Source organism: Ambystoma mexicanum, chromosome 7p (assembly GCF_040938575.1).
Source record: "Ambystoma mexicanum isolate Mex_15411 chromosome 7p, UKY_AmexF1_1, whole genome shotgun sequence".
NCBI lineage: Eukaryota > Metazoa > Chordata > Amphibia > Caudata > Ambystomatidae > Ambystoma > Ambystoma mexicanum.
Window position 1 is genome coordinate 211,776,886 of NC_090939.1, and position 25,418 is coordinate 211,802,303.

The following is a 25,418-nucleotide window of genomic DNA, read 5'->3' on the forward strand; positions in this document are numbered from 1 at the left end:
CAATGTCAATCTCGAGTTAAGTCCCTGGAGTATTCAATTCAGGAGCTTAGATCTCCTCACAGCCTAAACCTGATCTTTGATCTGGGGTATTATGTACTTACCCTTGAACACTCATAATCTGTATAATACCTATAGTTTGTGTGATGGTTTTTGTAATGCCCTTTTGTCTGAGGTATAGTATTTTGCATTGAAATTTTTGGTTTATGTCTTCTACTCCTACACTCTTATTCCCTTTCTTCCTTTTCTTTTTCTTTTTCTTCTTTTCCTTCTTTTCCTTTCTTCCTTCTTGTTCTATTTTTGATGTTTATATGTTTGGATTGTTTATGGCGAATGTATTACATTGCTTTCACTTGGTTGATATGTGTGAATTTCATGGACTGCTGTTCATTTATTTATGCTTGCTTACTGTGAAAATAAAAATTTAAATTTTAAAAAAGATCTCCTCACAGCCACATCCTTGTTAAATTGTAATAACCTTCCAAGGGCCATTTTACAGAAGCTTTGTACTGGTGCAATATGGTATAACATGGGTCCTGAAGCAATTAGCAGAACCAGGGCCCATGTTTTAATGGGAGCACCCTCCCTCTGCCATTTTTAGTCACTGATTGGGCCTTATCGTGTTCACCAGCTCTATTGATAAAGATTTGCGAGTCTTCTTGATCCTGGTAGTTTACATGTTGTTAGTCCAATTGTATACATTAAATGCCACCATCAGCTATGGCTTGTTTTGCTACAGTGCTCCCTGCTTAACATCCATCTTCCTCAATGTAATACCCCAAAGCCCACTTCATATCCAACTGTTCTGCTGAAGCCTCAGCATATAAGCTGGTCGAAGCATTAGCAAAAAGGACTGGCAAATGTACAGCCTGATTTATATGAAAACACAAAATAACTTTTCACTGAAAATGTTGGGAAAATTGAACCAGCTTGATCTGTCAAGAGTCATGTATGGCTCATCAGTGCTTTTTCATTAACCCTTCAATTGCAAGTGTAACAAGGAACAATACTTTCAATCACAATATGGATGCCCAAATGTTGAAAACTGAGGCCATATACAATGGATTCCTTAAAGTCACCCCGCAACTGTCCCTCAAAAGATTGCTGCCTAGAAAGAAACAATACAGATGAAAAATGATTTAGAGTTCTGCAAGATCTCAACTTTAGCAAATATTTATTATGATAAAAGTAAGCAAAATGCCAGTCTCCATCCATGGCTCATATCCCCAATGTCATTTGAAGGATCTCTTGGAAAACTGGGCAATGGTAAAAATGATCTTATTTTATAGTGCTTGAAGTCCTGGCATGACGTCTCCCCAGTGCTTTCATTTAAGTCCACAGATGGTCTTTCAATTTTCTCACATATAGGAATTTTTAAAATCAGTTGTTTGTTATTTATTAATCATTCCTCAAGGATTTTGAGTACTTCACCAACAGCTGGTTGTATGGGCTGTATATTGTCGATAGTGACGAAGACAAAATTGTCATAAGAGTCAAGTAAAATGATACTTGTAACACCAAAATGGTATTACAATTTGGAGGCAGGGAAGGCAGCCCCTTCCATAAATCCACGAATCCATGCACATCTGTTTTGAAAAAGCAAAGGTGGTCCATTTGCTCATAAATCTCAGATTTCCACGTGTTGCATTTCAAATGATACCCACAGGTGAAGTCTGCTCTTATTTCATAAAATGTTGGATGTACTCACACAATCCACACTTCTTTAAAAATGTGGTCACTGAAAAGTCATGTTGAATGTATTAATGTAGTGCATTTGCTTGCTTCATCTTCTTCTGAAATGGATCAAATAGATGACATAATGTTACATTCTTGTTTTTTTATTGCTTTTACCACTGAACACCCGCTGGCTTTTCACTACCTTTAACTCGTCCCACCACCCACACCCGAATCATTTATCTAACAAGAGTCTCCACAGGAGTTTGCTCAGTTGGACTTCCTTGGCAAATTCATGATGTTACTTAGAAATCTATAATTCACTGTGAAAAGACTCCTGCATGGCAGACTCGGTAAATTCCATAAACTAAACAGTATTGTCCAGCATTGAAAAATCTCTCGTTCTATGGTAGGACTGCATAACACAATCAATTGCGGAAAGGCAGAGAACAGTATCAACAACGATGACTGGTTTCTGTGGTAGTGACCCAAGGTCTTACCGGATTAAGTGGCCCAGTGTTTTAGAATCTCATTCACATGGCACACGATTCACAATAGTTTAAACTGTTGAAAGTACATTCTCTAATTTATATGTCCAAAACGGAATTGACACAGATGTATGATATCCAATTTGAAATATATCTCTTGAGATTAGCCCTTTATTAAATTAAAATTATGCCAATAGAGAAGTGTTTATAGGGCAAATATATACTTCCTGTTCTTTTTAATTCACTTCAGATGTGTGCATTTCTAACTTTTTTGCTTTTTGAATTTGTATTTTTTTGGACTAATAAAAGGAGATGTGGTTCTGTATACTCTTTTCATCCCATTTTGTGATAAGCCTGCCCCCTTGTCTCTCTGTTATCTTTTGTGTGTGGGTGTGGCTGAGGTGTTTTGTTGTGTCATTCATTAAACATGAACACTGACAATTGTGTACCAAACAAAACACTGCAAATAAAACATCAAACCATTGACAAAGAAATGTTTCTTGTCAATGAACACCTGTGATAAAGGGGCCACTTGGCAAAATGTGTACATACAGTATTATTGATAGCATCATCTTAGTGTGAATGTTTGTGTATTGCTCAGAGGTCATCTGGTGCCACCATAGCACGGGATAAGATATTGCTCACCTGATAAACATTCTGCATAGCACATACACAATAGACACGTTTAGAAGCCTAGAATCCACAAAGGTCGTCATGCCTGAGCTGTATCTAATGATGCTACAAAATGTTTGTAAACGATCTCAAAATTTTATAAATATTTTATGGGATTGCAGAAGAATACACAACATGTTAAAAGAACTTCTACATTCTCCAAATTATGACATATTTTGCAATTTTTAAGTCAATCACAAACAATGTAGTTTTCTGAAAGTGTAGGGCTGTTTTGGGAGAAGCAATTGAAGGGCTTTATGGCCTTCACCCATACTAATTGGTTTAAGGATGATTTTCTTTTTTATATTTTTAAATATTATTAGAGTATGTATTGAGCATGTACCTAGCTTCAAGAAGCAATGAGCGCTTTACAATCGTATTGGGCAGAGCATGGTTAGGGAAGCAGAGAAACAAAGGAGTGTGGATCTAGCAACCGGGAAGGGCGGCAATTTGTCAGCAATGTATTTACAAGCAACCAGGAGAGGAAAGAGCGGGGACCAGATCCCAGCTCCAGTTTCATATTGACATTGTTTAGTTTTCGGTATAGTACATTATACACATTGTTCGTTGTTGAAATAGTTGACCACCATTTCTTTGGAGCGGTATCACGGTCTACAAAAGATAGATGAGAACTTTCCCTTTTATGTGGCATCTGACTGGGACATAACCTCCTGTTGTCTTTAAGTCTTTGGAATTTAGTCAGACAAGGAATGCCAGTACATTCATATGGCGCTAAAATGAATCTCCTTAAACGTTGTATTACAGTATATCCATAGTATTTGGTTGTCGACCTAGTGAAAACCAGGAATAGCCAATCAACATATTGTTAATGACCTAAATGAATGCTTTGGAAGCAAAAAGAATAAAAATAAGTTAGAGTCCAATTCACATATGTCCAGGGGTGTGTAGAAAATCATGCAAGGGACCTATTTACAGATGGGGTGGAATTGTATGCAGAGAGGAGAGATGGCTTGGAGTCCAAAGGGCATATGGCCAGCAGTATCATGCATATTCAAGCATCCGATTGTTGCCTGACACCTGTCCATCAATTGTCCCCTTCCATCCATGTGGATTTAAAGAGCCTGGCAATGTAGTTTGTACATTTCCATCTCAGTTTCAGAAATACAAAGGTTAAAACAGTAGCAATGCTCCCAACAAGCAGGAGTGTTTCTATAGAATTCACATGATCTGGGAGGGGGGTATGGGAAGGACCATGCTGGCATTACATCATCCCCTGAGCCCGTCCTGAAGCATGATGACTGGGCACAAGGGACGTTGTAATAGAAACCGCTGTTTTATCATGCACAACCTTCTGTGAATCCAGCAGGCACTTGGGAGTGTACTGGCCACTGCAGTATCACAACTGCTCAGTCACAGACATGTTTGCAGGTGTGCTGCAACTGCAAGTGCAAAGCCATGTGGTTTTGTTTGGTGTATTATCGTAAGAGCAAAACGTATTGATCAGTGGCTTCAAATATATATTTCAATTAGGATCATGGTAAGATTTCCATTTACAAAAAACACATATAAAAATATATTGATAAAAACGTTACATCCGTATAACAAGCTCTGAATCCGCAATCTGAACAAAGATATGTACAGAAAAACGATAACGGGAATTTTCGTTATCAATTTACTATAGTCAAGAGAAAAAAGATGTTGGCTGAAATTATAATTGCTTTCTTCTCATGATGGCGAGCCCGGCGTCTTACGATTTCAAAATATATGCACGCTATTAAACATTGCTCTGCCGCAAAAATATTGTCCTTAATTTGCCGGCTCTCTGTTCCTCTTTTCTGTATTCTGCCTCCAATCTCTGTTTTTCGTCATTGGTGTGGTAGGTACTGGTGTTGGTGCACTTCCTGATTTTGTCAAAATATCGGAAATCGGCGACATATTTTCCACTTTTGGAGAAGGACACTACAGGCTCGAACTCGTGTCCCCATTTGATCTCGTCTGGGAGGTAAGAAGTTCTGCTCTGGCAGACGGCACTGGTGGACTCCACTGTGGCATTCAAAAGCACAATGAGTTCAAAGTCTTTTTCTGTGATGTTGTCCTGCGTAAGATCTTTAAGTGGGCTATTCTCATCCAAAATATGGTAAAATGTCAATGGTAAGATCAGGAAGGGACTCTCAGAAGAGGAGTCAACTTTGAAGTTCACATTGGCTTGATTGAGCAAGATCTTCTCCCCCTCCTTGGTCTCATACGTATAAAGGAGTTTCCCGTACAGTTGACATTGTATCAGAAGGCTCTTCCTCATATTGGCCACTCGCATCACAAGGCACAGTTTATCATTGTGTGTAGTGATCACAGCATTGTGACTGAACTTTATAGTCTCGGCTCTCTTTTTAGGCCTTGCAATTTTTGCGAGGAACGTCCCCGTGATAAAGATCTCAACAAGGGTTGTGATGACCAGTTGCGCAACCAGTAGGAAGATGGCATGAGGGCACTCCTCTGTGATGAACCTGAAGCCGTAGCCAATGGTGGTTTGGGACTCCAGTGAAAATAGAAATGCTCCAGTTAAGGAGTCTACATTCATGAGGCAGGGAGTATGATTGCTTTTGAAGTCCCTCTTTTGTAAATCACCATGACCATATGCAATGCCATAATATATTACGCCAAAAAAGAACCAGGTCATCACAAATGTGGCGGCAAATAATGTGAGTTTGTACCGCCATTTCATATCAATAACAGTGGTCCATAAGTCTTGCAAGTACAGTAGAAAGACGCCATCAATTTTGTCAAGCTTTACATTGCTGTGGCCACTTTTTGACATCACCCGTAGCTTGTTGGTCTTCACGTCACCATTGATGCTATCCAAGACAAGTGGGGTGTTCGACAAGCTGACGTCAGGGACTTCCATAGTAAGTTCCAGCATTGACCTAAAGCAACAAAAGAAAAGGTTAATGGTGGGTCTAATAATCATTCTTAATAAACAAACAAATCCCTTGCTGAACTAGTGGACTGAAATGTATAACAGCCACAGTTTTAGAATAGGGAAAGCAACAAGAGACACACTTGTGTACACTTTGCTTACAGCTATCCAGACAGGCAGTTAGATACTGTGACATACTGTTTGTACTGCGCCTCCTTTTTCATAGTATAATTTGGTGTTCGTTTAGTAGTTTCTCTTCACTGATCAGTATAGCTGGCTTTTTTTTGGTTTCCTCTATCTTTGTTTCTTAATCTATCTGTCGGTTGTATTAAAGAATCATTTTATCACATTTGTGTACTGCAATGCCACATAATAACTACATTCTTGGTTAGAAAGGAGCATACACAGTTTGAGGGGTTCATGGAGGTGCTGCAAGAAGATTAATGGACACAGTCTGAAAGTCAGATTTATCAAGATGCATCGCCATCAGGCCGTTATCACCAGATTGTATTTTTCGTTGTCTAGGTGGACAGCTCCAGAGTTAAGCTCTTCCCTCAGACATAGGTCCAAGCTGCATGTTTGAATCCTGGCAGGGTCGACTCAGCCATTCACCCTTCTAAAGCCTATACATTGTTTATTGTTAAATTGGCTAACAACAGTCCCTATTATATCACTTAAATGTTGGAGGAATCCACCAAGAATTGCTATATAAGAATTACATTTTTACTATAAAAATAGGTGTTATTTCGACATTACAAGTCATGCATTTCTGAAAAAAAGCATAGTTCGATGTGTTTCAACATGCCCGGGTGCCATTGGTGGATTCATCCGGCATATATAATTCCATAAGGGTGTTGGTGCATTTGTGATGGACATAAGCACACATGTCCTTACACGGACACCCGGCTTCTCCTCTCAACCCCTGGTCTTCTCATATTCAGCAGGGCTCCCAGTTTTGTGGAGAAGAAACTTTAATACCAGGAAAAGCATTTGGAACATAATGGAGTGATCAGCCTCTCATCAAAGGTCAATCATGAGGCTGTCCGAAGGAGCTCATGTAGCTCAGGATTATAAACACTTTAATGTTGGTGGAGGTAATGAAAAATGAAATGATCAACAAGCCCAATGTGCATTATGTACTTTGTGATGTAAGAATATAGTAATTTCATCAGCATTATAATTGTCAAATATAAAGATTCATAATCATGTATATGCAAGAACATGTTCTTGGATTTTATGCAGAGCAGCCAGGTTCCCTAATTGGTACTATTGTTCCCCATCCACTTTTTAATAGGTGTAATTTGAACGAGTAAAAAAAAGAAATTATGATATATGGTTATTCTAGGATTTGATAAAATGCTTTGATCAAGAAGATGTTTTTATTATGACTATAATATATACCATACGTTACCATTAGAAATTAACATCGTTAAATTTGGGAAGAGTTTACAATGTTAGTACAATGACATAATGTTTTTGATAGCGATCAGACACAGTAGGAGACAAGAGAGATATGGACAGAGAGAGACAGAGATGGAGAGAGAAAAAGAGAGAAGGACAACGACTGAGATGGAGAGACACAGATGGAGAGAATACCAGAGAGACACACAAAAAGGAAGGGAGATGGATAGAAACACACACACAGAGTGTGACATAGAGAAAGAGAGAGAGAGAGAAAGTCAGAGACACACAAAGTGTGAGAGAGAGGGAGAGACAGAGGAAGGTAGAGAGCAGGATACTGAACGAGATATTGGGAGGGACATTCAGACCATATTGAGAGCGAGAGCATTTATATACCAGACTGCATTGACACAGAGAGACAGACGGATCAGGGCCCACATGTCCAGACTAACAGAGGAGTATAGAGGGTAAGCAAGAAAGCGAGCCAAATATCATGAATGCAGATAGACACTCCATCATGATCATAGACACAGAGCACACCTACTGAGATACAGGAGAACATACTAGACTGCTCTGATGGAGAGAACAATGAGTTCAATAACAACACGACTCTCGCAGAGGGAGACAGCTATACTGGCATGATATTCTGGGCACAACTTTTATATAATAATAAATATTATAATGATAAGAATGAAATGCGTCGTACAGCCCTACACGCAGAATACCTGCCATATCTAAGTGCTTTATTAAAAGCTGTCTCCATTTATCAATTTATAGTACATCATTTATCAACCTCAGACGTACGAAGGGCTTAGTCAGTCCTGCAAGGATTTGAACTTGTGACAAGCAAGCTGCCACCATGCAAGTGGCACCCACTTCATTCATTACTTAATAGCTGAAAAGCCATTTGGCCTGTCATAAAATAAGCAATGCAATGAGTGTAATTGTCCATGGTTAGCATGTTTGCCACGGTGACCCAATAAGTAACTGGCACTTGTCTATTATCAGCAAGGCACACAACAAACGCATGGCTCACATGGCTGCCTTAAAAATCAAGAAACTGGAAAGATTACTGCATATTCATATAGTACTAAGGATCTTTAAAAGGTAACCAGTCTTGTGAAACTTAACCTAGAAAGCATGACAAAACGTGATATGCGCAACTTCAATCTACACTGTTAAAGTATTTTAACTAGTCTGTGTCATCTCCTGGTGAAGGCATCTATTGTAGAGCTCAATTTTATGTATAAGACATTTTATCGGCCTTTACTTTGTCTTGGTACATCACATGGTAGTATAAGCTGGACTTAGTCACGCATGTTTTTTTAATGGATGCTTTTTTAACTTGAATATACATTTAAAAAAGGGAGGGGGTATCAAACCGATAGACCCAAACAATGAAATGCAAATTCAGGAGCATGATTAAGGCAATGACAGAGTGAACTTAGATCTGACACATACTTTGGAAAGAGTGACATTTAAGGATGACAGACTCGATGCCCCCAAAGCCAAGATTGCATGTTGCACACTTAAGGAACATCATTGGGACTCTGGTGGTAAGTGCCAAAGGACTTTAGCTTAGAGTCCCATGAAATTAAAATCAAGAAACGTCATTCATGCATTGAAAACTAGAGGGAAGGGGTCTTTGTCTGCAAAAGACATTCATTTAAGGGTGGTGGGCTTTTCTAAAAGCTTTGCTCCAAGGGGTGTGAAATCTGACACAATTGCAACATTTCTCAAGGATTTGTTGTCTCACCAAAGTGATGCTGATGATGAATGGAAACATCTCAATGGCAGTGGTCAGTGTCATCGAGTCATTCACAAGAGGTCCAGCTGTGGCCCATTATTGTCTACATGTAAGCAAAGTTCTAAAAGACCCTTGTGTCTGTAATGATTCTGCAGAAGGCATATAACTGAGTGCTCGCTCGCATGCAAGCTTCCAAGATAAATTTAAGCAATCAGTTATCTCAATATTTCACACAAAAAAAATACCCCAAGCAATGTGATAGCTTTTGATGTGTTTTACTAGTTACTGTCAATACGAACATCTTTACCAATATATGGACAATGAGAATTGAAAACTGTGTTGGAAAATTGGCTAACAAGGCAAAGACAAATTTCACAGAAGGGTGATATCGAAATGAACGTATTCAACACCACAAAATGCCATCTGGTTGGCTGGTTGGATGGCTAAACCAAGAGTACTTGTCCAAAAGGCATTTGACACTCTGGAATGGTAGACATGTGCAAAGTATTGGATGCTATGGGCATTTGCAAGTACTGGCTAAAGGCTTAAAATTCAGGTTCACAAGTATCACCAAAAGAGGGTACTCTGGCATTTTCAACCTATGCATAGACCAAACAGAGCTGTTTCCTCTCCCCTCTTTTGCACAACCTCACTTTGGATATTTGCCTACGGGTTGATTGCACTTTCATTGTATTCAACTAGGACAAACATGAGTTCAGTACTTTAGTCGATGGTGTCAGCAGACTTTTCGTAACTAGTAATACATATTAGTAAAATCCATCTATCCTAAAGGGTGTTAAGAACAATAGTACTGTCAGTGGTTACAGGAATACACCAAAGCTCATGCCGCTGGTGGGACATCATTTTGTAAATGATGGGATGTCTAAGAAATTAATTAAATGTAAATCTCACATTGAAAATGTAGACATCAGTTTGCCACACATTTAGGGAATTTGATGAACGTTAACTTGGACCCTATACTTCTTCAGATCCGGGATTATGTTGATCACTGAAAAAACATGACCCCTGACCAATTCGACATGCCCAGTATTAAATTAAAAAAACAATCCTTCATTCAGTGAGCAGTCTTACATACCCGTCCCATATAAATTGATCAGGTGATCACACAATGGTCATGGGATTCTATGAAATGTCTCTGTACCCTGGTAGGGAAACGGGATGCAGGCTTCAAGCTCTTAGAAGAGCCGATGTGAACATTGTGGCTGTTCCAACCTTTCACCTTTTCTTACAGCAATGGTTCAGAAACCAAACTGCATTATACTTGAAAAATGTCAATTCATTCGTATCTGAAAAATGTCCTTTTTGAGAGTTGAAGAAACAATTTAAGACAGCTGTGAATTGGAAACCAAAAATGAAAATCGAAAATCATTCGGAAGGATTGTTGGCAAAGGTCAGCTACTTCTTTGCAAATCTTCTCTGTTCTTGGAGCACTTTAATTTCTTCTGGAATTTTTACTGGATATCATCTACAGGAAGGTGGTTTAATCAAATAATTGTACACTGAATGGTACTTCCATTTGGTGACTTATGGAATGCTCGCAGCAAAATCGGAGTCTAACCTCCATTTTAGACTGTTTGAGCTGAGACGTTTGTAGTAGGAACAGATCACAGACTGCTTTTTGGATAGGAAGCCGGGCAAACGCTAGTTGACTTACCTGGATCATCTTTTGGATGTTCCAGAGCTCAGAATCGGTACCCTTGAATGTTAGTGCTATTCTTTCCAACCCGGCATTCTCAGGGTGTATAATGGTATGGTCTAGTAATGGCATATAAACATTAATTCATCCGTTGTCAGACAAGAGCTGGCAATATGGAAGATCAGCTGGCACGTTCGCACCCTCTCATACCTTATTGTGATACACACTTTCTATGGTGGCAGGAGATACTTCAAAGAGTGAGTGTTGTCACTGGTCATCTCTTATAAGGGATCCACAGTGGGGGGAGTCTTGCTAGAAATAGCTGGTTGTTCATCGACATGTTCCCGGGAATGGGGAATGTATTGCATCATGCAAAGATCTATAAACTACTCAACGTTTTAAGACTGCATTGAGGTGGTATTAGGCTGCATTTAGAGGGCCATATTCTTGACAATGCTGCTATTTATGAAGAAATAGGTGTGGGGTAGATTCAGTTTAATGTACGCTAAGCGAGTCAATTCACATTTTGTCTAGACATCTATATATGGTAGTTTTTTCAGATTCTGTTGCTATCTGTTCAGTTCTGTTAAGTTGTCTGTATTGAATCATAAATGATGTGCATGTTGTTTACTGGATTTAATTGAAGGCATCTTGTTTGCTGCTTTTTCAAAATTAAATCATACTCTTATAAGGACCACAAGTTCAAGAATGACAAAGGCTTGTGATTTTGAGAACCTTCCTGAAGAGGTTCAGAGGAGACCTGTTCCCAAGGGAAGGGCTACCACAATGTCTGTAGTCAATGCTTTAATTGGGATTAGAAATTGAGAGGGGCTCTCATTAAGGGGTATGGGCCTAAGTAGGCGTACTTAGGCCACGCCTCCTTGGGAGAACCCCGCCCCCTCGCACAAGATTGGGGGTGCTGGTAATAAAAGTAGAGCTGGCACGCACTGGAATTATTACCTTTGATGTGCCCAAACCCTCTTTAAACAAATGAAGGTGCTGGGCACACCTAAGGTGTGACACCAGTGTGCCCCAGCTTGCATCCATCAGGCAGCCCTTTCACCCAGCTTGCATGCATCAGGCAGCCCTTTCATTCAAGGATCTGGTGGTAGGCAACACTTTAACCAATGGCTGATGATGTCTCTGTACTCAGAAAAAGGAGGAGGGCTGGGCCGCCCAGCTCACCTTTTGCTTTCGAGTTAAGTAATCAAGCAGCATGAAGCCTGTTGCCAGTACTTCAGAAGTGCTGACACATGCAGGCAGCCTGTATAACTGCAGTGCTTCGGCTACACAGGCTGCCTGACGGAGACTGAGAGCCCTTTTTGGAGACTGCTGGGACTTGGCCCCAGCTAGCCCCGGCAAACTTAAAGACCTGTCTGTGGTCTCAAATGATACATCTTCTATTTTTATTGTTTTTATTTTTATTGTTTAAGTAAAAATAAGATTTTTACAATATATCTGTCACATTGCATTTAATATCTTTGTCTTGACATCCGTACATTCGTTTATATCATCTGGGCTTGTCGTTTTGCTTTGGCCATAGTCAGTTTGTTGAAACGTTATTGACTTTGAATAAGTCATTCACAATGAACTAATATTTTTGCTGTGATTATTTGCCAGCTCGTTCTGTCACCCCCAATAAGCCTACACCACCAGGTTTGCTCTTCCATCAGTGAGTCACCATGTAATTCGAGCGCAAAATAACTTTTTCTTATTGCACATATCGCCGGGCAACTCATCAGGAGATGACAAATGGTTTCTTGCGTTGGAGGCATGGTGTTTTGGCAAAAACAACAATTTGCTGTTGCAGATAGACCTCTTATATGCAAGATTTCATTAGTTGGCAAGAGATTTAGCCTCGCTTTTAGGATTAGATTTCGTGCCTGTTTATTCGGAAATCTCTTTAAGAAGCTTTGTAACTCATTGAATTTCCTTGTGTTACCTGGCAGATGGGAGGTGAGTCTTAAAGTGGCGGCTGTTTCAGTCGTCTTCGCCCAGTCTGCTTCCTTCAGTTTGCGCACAATTCTGCATGGATTGAAAATGAGATCATCTTCATTGGCAGCAATGGTGTCCAGTAGCTGGATGTTTTCTTTTTGCCATGTTGTGAGCAATTCAGAGTTACCTGTGTCCATCGCACGTTTTATCATGTTGTAAAGCTCATTACCGTCTACCATTCTACATTTTCTGTAGAGCAATAATGCGTTACAGTTGACCGTGCATTGCATAGACTGTAGGCTCAACTTACGTCTTATTGCCACTCCTGAAGTGGAACTCGGCAGATTCAGCACTGCTTTCCAAAAGGACGCTTCCAATTTGGGCCAGATACATCTTCTATTCCTCCTGCTAATATTTTGGTTGAGGGGATGTTGAGTAGGTTAGCAGGTAGACTTTATACCATGTCCTGGGTGAAAACCAGATTGTACTAACCAACAAACTTCTAGATCATTATCAATGTCCTGCATCTCAGTGGTGGCAAAGGACTCCAGGAGGTTGGCTACCAGGAGGAGATTCACAATCTCAGTCTGTGGCTTACAAGAGGTCCCTCACTCAAAACTGCAAAATAAAGATCAGGACTGAATTGAGTTAAACATACCAGCATAAAACATGCCAGAAACTATTGTAATGGTATTAGCCGGCTGTTGATGGTAACAGATGAAAAAGGTTGCAAGTTCTTGGGCATCTTATAGCAGTGCCTGACCAACGCATAATACTAAGCACCTTGGAAGCACCGCTTTTGCTGCTGGTGCTGCTACTGTGGACTTTGTTCTGGATGTGATTTCCTGATTTCAACCACTATGTGACAATTGGAAATATTGGAAGTTTTTCATGGATTACTAGACGTGGCTCCACCCCTTTTGCAGCTATGCATAAAACCCAGCAAGGGCACGCACCTTTGCGCGCGCACCTCTATGAAGCACCTTGGAAGCACCACTTTGCCGCTCGTGCTGCTCCTGTGGACTTCATGCTGGACGTGATTTCCTGACTTCAACCACTCTGACAATTGGTAATTGCACCATCTAGACCACCGATATTACCTACAGTGGACTTTGAACATTATATAACAACTTGTACTATCTTAATTTTCCCTGCGCAGAAAATATTGGCCGTTTTTCATGGATTACTACACCTGGCTCCTCCCCTTTTGCAACTACGCATAAAACATAGCACACGTGCACCTGTGTTAAGCACCTTGGAAGCACTGCTTTGCAGCTTCGAAGAGAGGGGGGAACCCATACAAGAGAAAATAATGCATGCTTGCGCGCCTCTACTCCTTGAAGTCAAGCATGCCGGATCATCTAATCACGGCTCGGGTAATTGCGGCCGCCGAGGGCAATCAACTTCAAAGGAAGACCTTGCAGAAGGCAATTGTTTTAATGCCTGTGACAGTCAATAGGCGTACACCTGCAAACACGGACATCCGTGCTTTTTCTTCCGTTCGCCCGAAGTGTACACCTGTGATGTCTTTATAATCTGCTCAAACAGAACAGGAGATGATTAACCTTTCTCACGGGGCCTGCATTAATACCAAGCCCAAGCTGCCCATAGGCGCCCACTCCCACCCCCCCCCCCAACATTACTAATGTTGCTAATCACAATACACTGAGAAGTACTAAAACTACACAAGGGATTTCCGATTTGACAATATTAGGAGTAGTTCACTCCCCTCGGCGACGGTCAGTGGTAGATCCAATTGGCTCAGAGGTAGTGCATGAGGTTCCGAACTTAAGCCATCTGATTTCAAATATATTAATTCATGCGAGTGTGTGTGAATCATCACACAGCATGAACAAGACTTCTTCTCCAAACCATTACGATAGATGCTAAATGGATTTTTCAGCTCACTCAGTGTCATATGCATAACCAACACCGCAAAGACGTATGTTATCACAAATACGATCACCTCAAACGCATGCAAATTAGAGCACATTGATGGAGATAACACTTTCAGCGCTTAATACCACAATATCAAGTTTATTTAACATTTTTGAATCTTTAGATGTCAAAATGACAACAATCAGCACAAATCCGATTGATTTCAGATTGGATTGTGCAGGAAATGCAAATTGGAACAAATAATACATGCAAATTAGAACAAGTAATACAATTTCACCTGAAAATGCAAAATTATGTCCAGCACCGACTATCAGATTTGCGAATAACAACAGGAGAAAGGTGCCTGATGCCATCTGCACTTCCCCAGTTTCTTCAAGTAATTAGACCAGTAGGAGAGGACCTTATAAATACATCAGATGTACAAATAAATGATTCCTGGGTCAGTGTAGAGCAGAATGGATCTCTGCAATTGGTTAACACCACATTGAATCATTTTGATATATTGACTGAAAAGGGATCAAAACCACAAAAAAGCAAACACGAAAGATCAAACCTAAATGGTTGGAACAAGAGACAACACAAAAAAAATCCAAAAATATGCAAGCACTCCAGTCATCTAGCATGAAGAGCGCAAAACCATTTATTCAGGCTATCTGTCGAACATTAAAGAGCCCCACAGATGCCATAAATGGGAAGCGAACAGGCAAAGAAATGACAGTCAAAAATGACGTACCCTCAATCATCCATGGGGAACAAAATGAGAACACTCTCTAACGCATGAACCTCTAAATGACCTTATTGCAGTCATAGAACAAGACCTCCCAATGCCTTCGGAAAAAATTGTGCACCCACATGTTGAAAATCGAGTCACATCAGAAACAAATATATTGCGAATCAATCATGATACCATGCTTGAGGAAAGAGGTATAGAGATCAAAAAGGCAGTAGATGCATATCTGGCTGAACGTCTCAAAGAGAAAACCTTGAATTTGCAGAAACCTGTTGCCATCGGTGACCTGACATCATTAGAAGTAGCTCAGCTGGGAGGAACATGACAGAAATCCCTAGTGCAGTGGCGAGATGAAACAATGGTCGACCCTCAATCGCTTTATAACTCCCTTGGTCAACTGTCAATTAGAGATAGGCCACTTTCCAATAACCAGGCAAATAGTGTGACCAATAAAGAAGAGACGATTCGCCTCTCTGCAACTATAAAGGACAATCCCACATGGTATGCCCACTCACCGATTATGAAATGTTGTGTTTACCGTATAGTAGATATGATCTCTGTAGAACCAGTATATTGAACTCAATTTCTGAGTGAGGTGGAATTATCCATTGAGAGACTCTGGATCCCCTCTGGTGTGGTTCTGAATGCAGTGTGGAGGGCAAAGATGGATCTCTTCAGGTTGGGCTTTATTATAGCACAAAACCCAGAGATCCAAACTACGTCCCTACCAGAGAACACAAACGAACAGCCCATAATAAATTGAAGAAATTGCTAACATACCAGAACGCAACATTTGCCAATGCAACAATATGGCAAGGCATAACCATCAGTGGAAAAGCACAAAAAACAAATTCAATTGGCTAGTTGGAACACTCGTGGTCACACACATTTACAATCATCTAATGACAATCACATAAGCAAATTTGACATCACAGCCCTCCAGGAAATATAGGATGACTATGACATCATCCTACTACCAGTGAAGTCATCAGCATGAGGTAGACCAACATCTGGACTACTTGTAGCTGTTAAAAAAGCTCTCGTCCTACTATTCAACCTTGGGCAGCACCAAATCATTTTTTGCAATTGGTTCAAATAACTTCCTTTGACCGTAAAATAGCCCTGTTGAACATATACAGGAATCCGGCAGGCATAGCAGATGATAATTTCTATAAAGCACTCATATAATTTCTAGACATCATTCTAATGACTTTGTATATATCCACTACCATAATCATGGGAGATCTTAATTTGGATTGCATTAACCACGGGCATAAAGCAAGACACTCTGATGCATGCAGATGGATCATGCTTATGTCCGAATGAAATTTTAGAATGGCAAATGGATCATCGATAGGTGATGTTCCACCACAGAGCACATGAGGCAGAGGAAATTCGCAAAGCATCATTGATTACATCTATATTGATGACCATCTATTCGCAGTAGTAGAACAAATTGAAATTGTGCACCAATCCCACAGTGATCATAACATGGTCTCATTGACTTGGACTTGGAGCCTCGACAAAAATGTCCCCAAGGTGCAATGGTATAAGCCAGTTTTAACCATTAATAATGGCAAAACACGCTTTCATTGGTGCGAAGAAAATGTGCAATTATTGATCAAGTATGCGAGTGGCTCCACTAGGCAATACACAGAAATCTTGGATGACTTTAAGTGCTCGTTGATGACAGCCGGATCTAAAGTATTTCAACAGAAATATTGCTTTGATTGTGAGGCGAGGGCGAGAAGAGCAGATTGGCAGAAAGAAAAGAATGCCATCCTCAAACTGCCCATAATGGAGAGATTTCTAGCTGTAAAATCAGCCAAATGCAGGTATCACAAATGGATAAAAGTTAGAAGAGCATGGTTGTTTCAGTGCGATAGTGAAGCCATGCTCGAATCCTTGCATAAAAAGAACTCAGCACAACTCTGGCATTTACTGAACTATACCAAACATGACATGCAGAATAGCAGTCAAACAAATGGTGTTATGGAACATCAGTGGTTACAACGTTATACCACTTTGTATGCAGAATTTGATGACATGGTACATTTCCAGCTTCCATCGGAAGCATGGAACCTATATCACTCTGTCGAAATTATAAGAAGATGTAGTTAAAAAAAACAAGTGGTTCAAGGGCAATGGGCCCCGATGGGCTTAGACATGCCATGTTTAAAGCAGAGACTCGCAATTGGGGTATCATCAAGCATAACATCTTTAGGGACATAGTCACAAAATGCACCATTCCAACCTTGTGGTGCAAATCAGTTGTTGTCGCGATTTTTAAGAAAGGTGACCGTTCATCCCCAACCAAATACAGGCCCATAGCTTTTATGGATGCACCCGGCAAAATCTTTGCTCGTATAGTATTACAAGATTTATATGCATGAACCGAGGAGCACCACCAACGAGAATCAAATCAGACCGGCTATGTAGCGGGAATGGGGACTGGAGTAAATCTATTATGTCTTAATGCTGTCAAGGTGCCAGCCCTATTGACGAAACAACCGATCTACTTCGCATTTGTTGACCTCCACTCGGCATTCGATTCCATTTCAAGAGTCCTTCTTATGTCCAAATTCAAAAAAGTAGGCTGTCCTCCCACTTTGTGCGACATCATTTATGCGTTCTATTCTAATACCTCAGTGCAAATAAGAATGACCACGGAGGGGTTACTTTCATCATCAATTCATACATTGGGAGGTCTGAGCAGGCATGCATCCTTGCTTCAGCCCTCTTTAATTTCTTCATACATGATGTCAGTGAATCATTTGAAAATATCATCTCAGATTCCACTAAGTTAAAGGGAGTATCAATCAAAGCATTGTTTTATGCTGATGACTTAGTTCTCATCTCAAAAATGCTGATATGCCTTCAGAGATTATTGAACGCCCTGGCACATTATGTATGTAAATATGTAGCATTTACTCCTAAGAAAATTACTTGAGGTAAAATGTTGTGGACGATAAACAATGTCCGTCTCTACACAGTATCCCATTACACATATTTGGGGATGTTTATAGATCAGGATATGCAAAACAGAAGCCACCTCCTGAATCTGGAGCATAAATTAACATCAGCTGTTTCGCAAACAAAGATCATTATGCATAAATATGGCAAGTTTTCCCTAAGTCCAACCATGACATATTACACACAGAAAGTCACACCAGTCCTTTTATATGGCATGGATTTGAGAAGTATTTTTCTCCTAAATCCTTTTTTTGATAAACTTGAGTGCAAATTCTGGAGACAAGTTTGGCAACTCCCACAGTGTACCCCGCTAGCATGGTTCCATTTCGAATTAGGCCTTGTTTTGTTGAATGCATTATATCACTAGTGAATTTGTGCAGGAAGTGTCTCATATTCAAATTCAGGTACACTGCTTATAACGTTCTCTGATTATGTGTTTTCCTCCAATCATACATTTCCCAAAGCCTGGACCACAAGCATTTATCAAATTTTGGCTAATGCTGATGTCACCATGGAAGTCCTCGTCTCTAATCCAGATTGCGCTAAATTGAAAATATACCTGGGGGATTGGATAGACACGAGGAGGCTCTGTTTAACCTACAAAGATTTTGCAAAAAATCCCTTTGTGGAAAAGAAATTCTGGGTGATTTACATACTTATATAAATCTCCATCTCCTATTATTAGATCCTCCGTTCTTCGATTTAGATTGAACCTTTGGACCACTCGTGATCTTTTGGCCAATCAAAAATTATTACAAGCCAGCAAAAACATCTGTCGTTTCTGTAGTGAGTCGGGATGCAAAGAAACACTAGAACATCTTGTAATCTACTGCACCGCCTTGGTAGCAGAAAGACAAAAAATCTTCGCAAAACATAAGTATCTGGGTTCTCTGGATTCTGATATAAGATTGCAGTTGCTTTTGTCTACCCCCTCTATTAGCATCAGAATAGCAACAGTAAATTATCTTTCAGCACTAGCACTGAATGACTAAAATTACAGCGTATACTGTTTCGGAATTGTTTGCCCAACTGCTAACTCTGTTATCAAAATGGAGGGGGGAAACAAAGTGCTTGACAACAATGCTTTGGAAAGTAATGATGTTGGTTTGCAATTTTGTCTAGAGGTAACTGGGGCCATAATCTCGCCTATTGGAATTGACAATGTTATTCATTTATGAGTACTATGCCCTTTGTGGTAAGAGTACATTTAATGTAATTTTGTCAAACTATAAATTAGTTGCATGGAGTAATATCAGAAATAATCAAGATGAGCTATGGCTATGCTTGTTCCATAACATGTGATTGAATCTCCTTTTGAGGAAGTGAACCTGGAAATCTTTGTAAATAACTCACATTTTCTGGACAATACGTATCTAAGTTTGTAGCACACTGTGGACTGTCAACTGATCTAAAATATTATGCAGTAACACCATGTTCTTTTATAGTGGTAAGGGCAAAATCATGTAAGTAATTAAGACGAATAATGATAATCATTAGGAATGATTTTTGCTACATCAATGTGTCTTACCTGTTAACTCTGTAGGTGTGTCGGGAGGTGGTTGGTTTGAAACCATCAGATATACATATAACATATAAGCATAATCAAAGATTGGGCAGCAGCACTAGCTCCCTTCATCACACCCTTTATTAATGCCGCATTCACATCCGGCATTGTACCCGCCTCCCTCAAGGAAGTTTGCGTCCGGCCTCTTCTGAAAATGCCGACATTGGACCCAGACTCCTCAAACAACTACAGGCCAATCACCATGGTGCCTTTCTTGCTGAAAATTCTGGATAAGGCAGCCTACTTGCAGATCCAGTCTTATCTTTAAACGCATAACATCATGGGAAAAAGACAATCAGGCTTTCGTCCCAGGCATGGCACAGAGTCAGCACTACTATACTTACAAAATCAGCTACTAGAAAACATGGACAAAGGCAAGTCTGCACTTCCTTTGCTTCTCGACTTGTTGGCAGCGTTCAACCTTGTCGACCACAAGATTTTAGGAAGACACCTCACAGACCCCGCCCACTTCTCCCAAAAAGCCACCATCTGGATAACATCCTTTCTGGAGTGCCGGGCCATGAGGGTTTTCTCGGACCAGGCATCTGCCGCTCCTTCCCCGATCGGTTGTGGGGTGCCGCTAGGCTCATACACCTCCCCTACCCTATATAACCTTTTCACCTTACCTCTATTAAATGACCTAGAAGAATTAACCTTCACCAATTATGCCGATGATACACACATTATTCTACCACTATCCGGTGACTATGAGGAAGACCTCAAAACCTTACAGCATACATATACAATCATCCAGGCCTGGATGGCGGCAAATGGCCTCTGTCTCAATGGGGACAAAACAGAAATCCTACTGGTAGGCCCCAAGGAGATACTAAAAAGACTAGACAGCCAATATTGCAACTTCCAAATAAAAAGCACTGTAATCCGAGCTTCGACCGCGGTAAAAACACTAGGAGTCTTTCTGGATTCCACACTTTCCATGGATAGACAAATTAGCTAAATCTCATCAGCAGCACTCACAACGAAAATAATGAATGCTGTCAAACCTCACCTCTCCTCCAAAAACTGCCCCAATATCATAAGAGCCACAATAGGTGCAAAGTTGGACTATTGTAATGTCCTCCTCCTAGGTACATCCTCCAAAAACATTAATAGACTTCAAATAAAACAAAATAATGCTCTCAGAGCCGCTCTTAGCATCCCCAAGAGAGAGCATATTTCTCAGATAATACAAGACGCCCACTGGCTCCCTATCAAAAAGCGAATTCCGTTCAAGGCACTCACAATCACACACAAATGCATATCGCAGTCGACACCCCCCTATCTTTCCGAAAGAATACACCAAGCACCCACTCTCAGACCCAAACGTGACCTATACTCACACCAACTCAGGATGCCCGCCTTTAACAGAGTCAAAGCAGGAGGCTCCTGTTTTGAAGTGCTAGCACCAAAATCTTGGAACTCCCTACCACTTAAACCTAGGAAAGAAACCTCCCTCATGGTCTTCCGAAAGACTCTGAAGACCATACTTTTTAAGTAGACGACACCCCTGTCACTATTGCATACCACTGTACTGTAATTATCATGTACTGAATGTATGACTGTATGTATGTATATTGTAACCTGCACCTAAGTGAATATACTGCAACAGCGCCACAATGCCCTAGGGCAGTTGTGCGCTTTATAAATGGAAATAAATAAATAAACAAACAAACAAGTAAAATAAACACTGGATCACATGAATTGATCTATGCTCTCGCATCTGACGGCCATATAATAACTCAATACACAAAAATTAAGTGGATTGAGCTCTGGTTCTGTTGACTAATGTAAGATGTGCCACCATGCTGCATTGATTGCAAATAGGCATTTTTCTTATGACTTTGTTTTATATTGTAACTTTTGAAACTATTGGATTTTAAGTTATCTTTTACGCTAAATTGTTTGTTTTATTAATATTTTTCAAACCGTTGATGAAATTTCTAATTGAAAAGTTGATTAATTCAGCTAACTCAATAAAAATAAAAAATATAAAAACACAAGCCAAAACGAGTGGCTTTGCCAATGCTCGTTTTTAACAGGACTTCAGGGAATGACATGCATAGTGCTTAGAAATCGAGTGGCTGAAGGCAGACCTGGTTAAGACATTTTTATTAGAGCAGCAGCACATTTACAACTCCAGTTAATTCAATAACTCTCAAAGACTGCTTTAAGAAAACACTGACGGGCACTTTGAGTGCAAAATTTGATGGCAAGACTTGATTAAATTGAGCTCAACGAGTTACCATAAGGAGATGTTTTGGGGCGAGGAGGCAGAGGAACTGGGTGGGAATGGCCAAAGGGATTAGCATGGCCATGGGCTGTCAATGGGTGGACAAATAACCAAACACCACCTACAAGCTTTGTGCCCTTCCACATATGCCATTTCACCATATATGTACTATAATGCAATAGTTTTGGCTTATGGGTGGTGAAAAAGCACCAGCTAATAACCCAAAACAAATGGCTCTAAGCACCTCAGTTCACATGTCTGCTGGTGATTACCTATGCAAAACTTGGAGGAGGGCTTTACCTGCTGGTAATTGCCCAGGGCTCTATTTAGGAACTCACATTACTCAAGCTGTCTCTTGGGCATAAGGGTCATTACGAAGGGCTAAAGACCCCTCATGTGTGTCTGTTGTTTAACAAATATACCATGGATTGAGTATTCTATTGCCACTGTGTTTGTAGTTAAACAAAATCAGAAATATGCCCAGTGGCAATAGTTGGACGAGAGGTGGAATAGCTGTTTCCTTTTTGATTTCTGGCTAGATTTGTTTTGAAAGGTCCCCGACCGACTCCACCCTCGACTCTTTCCTTCTCCTCTCTACTATATCATACAATCACTGATTACTTTATTGCCAGAGCACACCCATCTTCTTCTCCCTTCAGCCCTATTCCCTCTTCTTTTAATCCCAAGGTCTATCGCCTTGTGCTCCTCTATCTCACCTCTCTTTAATCTCTCCCTCTCTTTCTTCTTTACCTTCTTCCTTCAAATATGCAGTCATTCTGCAGATGCATAAGAAACCGTCCCTAGCTTCTTCGTCTCCTGCTAACTAATAAACCATTTCTCTAAAAATTCCAAAGTCCTAGAACGGATTGATTATTCTCAAATTTCCACTTTTCTAGATCACAACTCTTTACTCTCCCCTTTCATTCTAGATTCCATCCCCTTCATTCTAGTAAAGCTGTCCTATTAGCTGTTACTGACTCTCCTCTCACACGTCACTCCTAACTCTCCTCCATTCTCATTTTACTGGATCTCTCTGCTGCTTTTGACAGAGTGTATCACCCTCTCCTCCTACCATCTCTCTCTTTCTTTGGTATTTGTGGTTCTGTTCTAAACTGGTTTCCGCTTCTATCTCTTTGACAGCTCCTGCTCAATCCATTGGACCAATCACCTTCCGTCTTTTGCTCCTCTATAGCACAGTGTCCTCTAAGGCTCAGTCCTTGAGCCCTTTCTCTTCTCTTTGTACAACACCCTTGTTGTTGATATCATGAAGCCTTTTGGTTATCCTATCAGTGCCATGCGGAAGACACCCGGATCTTCCTTTCTTTTTCCTCCTTTTCTGATGCAACCCAGGACCATCTATCTCTCTGCTTGTCTGCTGGCTATACAAATGTTGATGCACGTACACATTTTTCATCGCAATCCAACAAAAATGGAAATTTGTTTCTTCGCCCCGTTTCCATTTTCTCTCCTCCCCCATGTCCTCCTATTTCCTTTCCTCCATCTCGTAGCTCCGCGTCCCATACTGCCCTGAATCTTGGGTTTACTTTTGATGTATCTCTTTCTTCACATCACACATTTCCAACACTGGCTGGGTTTGTGACGTTTTCAGCTCTTTAATATTCATAAGGTTCGCTCTCTGTTATCATTTCATGTCACTAACAGGCCGATTCATGGAATAATTAGCGCGGCGCAAGTGGGCAAAAACATGCGAATCGCAGTGGAATAGAGAAAATCGCAGTGCAAGTGCGAAAATCGCACGAAAAGCAGCGCACATCGATTCATGGAAGGCCGTGCGTGAGAAAACCATCGGATGTGCGATAAAAAAGTGCGCGGCGCACGTTGGCGCACAGGCCATCTAACTGCGTGCGCCAGGTCACAGCGAAAATCGCACAGGCCACAGCGAAAATCGTACATAGCGCGGCGCACGCAACAAAAGTAGGCGGAACACGGGGCGTAACACTCGGAATGGGGAACAACTTGCCAAAATGTGGGCGTCACGGGGGAAGTACAGGGTACAAGTGCGCGGAACGCCCACACGCTTGCCTACAACATGTATTCATGGAATAGAATAGGGCAAAAAAGCGCACGCTCAAACCAGCGCACAGGCACAAACACGACCGCCACAAGAAAGCAGGCGGTAGCGTCTCTGCGCCTGTAAGAAATGTGCACCAAAAGGTGCGCCAACAAATAGCACCTATATACAGCCATGATGAATGTCCTATACTGTGGCCCTCCAGGACAAATGACGTGCAAAGGGGTTCCCACAAACACGGACACCCGCTGACAAAAAATACGTGTGCGTGTATACCGGGGTGCGCGGGAAGTCTCACACGCGATTTGGCAGGGTACGTGGATTTCAGGGGTGCGCGGGAATTTCCACACGCGATTTGGCTGGGTACGTGGATCTCAGGGGTGTGCGGGAAGTCCCACACGCGATTTGGCAGGGTACGTGGATTTCAGGGGTGCGCACGCGATTTGGCAGGGTACGTGCGCGGGAATTTCCACACGCGATTTGGCTGGGTACGTGGATCTCAGGGGTGCGCGGGAAGTCCCACACGCGATTTGGCAGGGTACGTGGATTTCAGGGGTGCGCAGGAAGTTGCCCACGTGATTTGGCCGGGTACGTGCGCGGGAATTTCCACACGCGATTTGGCTGGGTACGTGGATCTCCGGGGTGCGCGGGAAGTCTCACACGCGATTTGGAAGGGTACGTGGATTTCAGGGGTGAGCGGGAAGTTCCACACGCGATTTGGCCGGGTACGTGCGCGGGAATTTGCACACGCGACTTGGCTGGGTACGAGAATCTCAGGGGTGCACGGGAAGTCCCACACGCGATTTGGCCAGGTACGTGCGCGAGAATTTCCACACGCGATTTGGCCAGGTACGTGCGCGAGAATTTCCACACGCGATTTGGATGGGTACGTGTATTTCAGGGGTACGCGGGAAATTCTACACGCGATTTGGCTGTGTGCTCCCAGGTATTCCCTGTACACCCTCCACGGCCCCTGCAGGCAGCCGACACCACAGGGGACTACCCTGCACACCTGCTCATGTCACCCAGCCCCCAGCAGTGTGGGGCACCCTCCACCAGGCCCCCACTCATGTCTCCCACCCACCCCCACCCCCCAGCCACCATGGGCAGCCCCCACCAGGCCCCCACTCATGTCTCCCACCACCCCTACCCCCCAGCAGTGCAGGGGCACCCTCCACCAGGCCCCCACCCATGTCTCCCACCACCCCCACCCCCAGCAGTGCAGGGGCAGCACCACCAGGCCCCCACCCATGTCTGCCACCACCCCCACCACCCCCACCCCCACCCCCCAGCCACCATGGGCAGCCTCCACCAGGTCCTCACAATCCCCAATCATGTGCGTTATGGTCAGCCTCCACAGCCAAAAAGCCCTACCAAGTAACCCATTCACCCACATGGAAATGGAAATTACATGTTACACCCCCAATGTTCATAAAGCTAATGAACCCATGTCCGTCACACACAATGGTTGCAATTGAATGGGAAAACACCAAACATGACATGCATGAAACCAATGAGATGATACCACACAGTGAAGTATGAAA

At 41.7% G+C, this 25,418-nt stretch overlaps 1 protein-coding gene across 1 annotated transcript in view; it reads right to left on the minus strand.

Moving 5' to 3' along the window:
* Window positions 1–4,294: 4,294 nt before the first annotated feature.
* Window positions 4,295–25,418, minus strand: part of KCNJ15 (potassium inwardly rectifying channel subfamily J member 15) — a 389,057-nt gene continuing 367,933 nt past the window's right edge. The window contains exon 2 of the mRNA XM_069636077.1: window positions 4,295–5,713. Within this exon, the coding sequence (XP_069492178.1) occupies window positions 4,567–5,713 (1,147 nt within the window). The 3' untranslated portion in view covers window positions 4,295–4,566. The remainder of the gene's footprint in view (window positions 5,714–25,418) is intronic.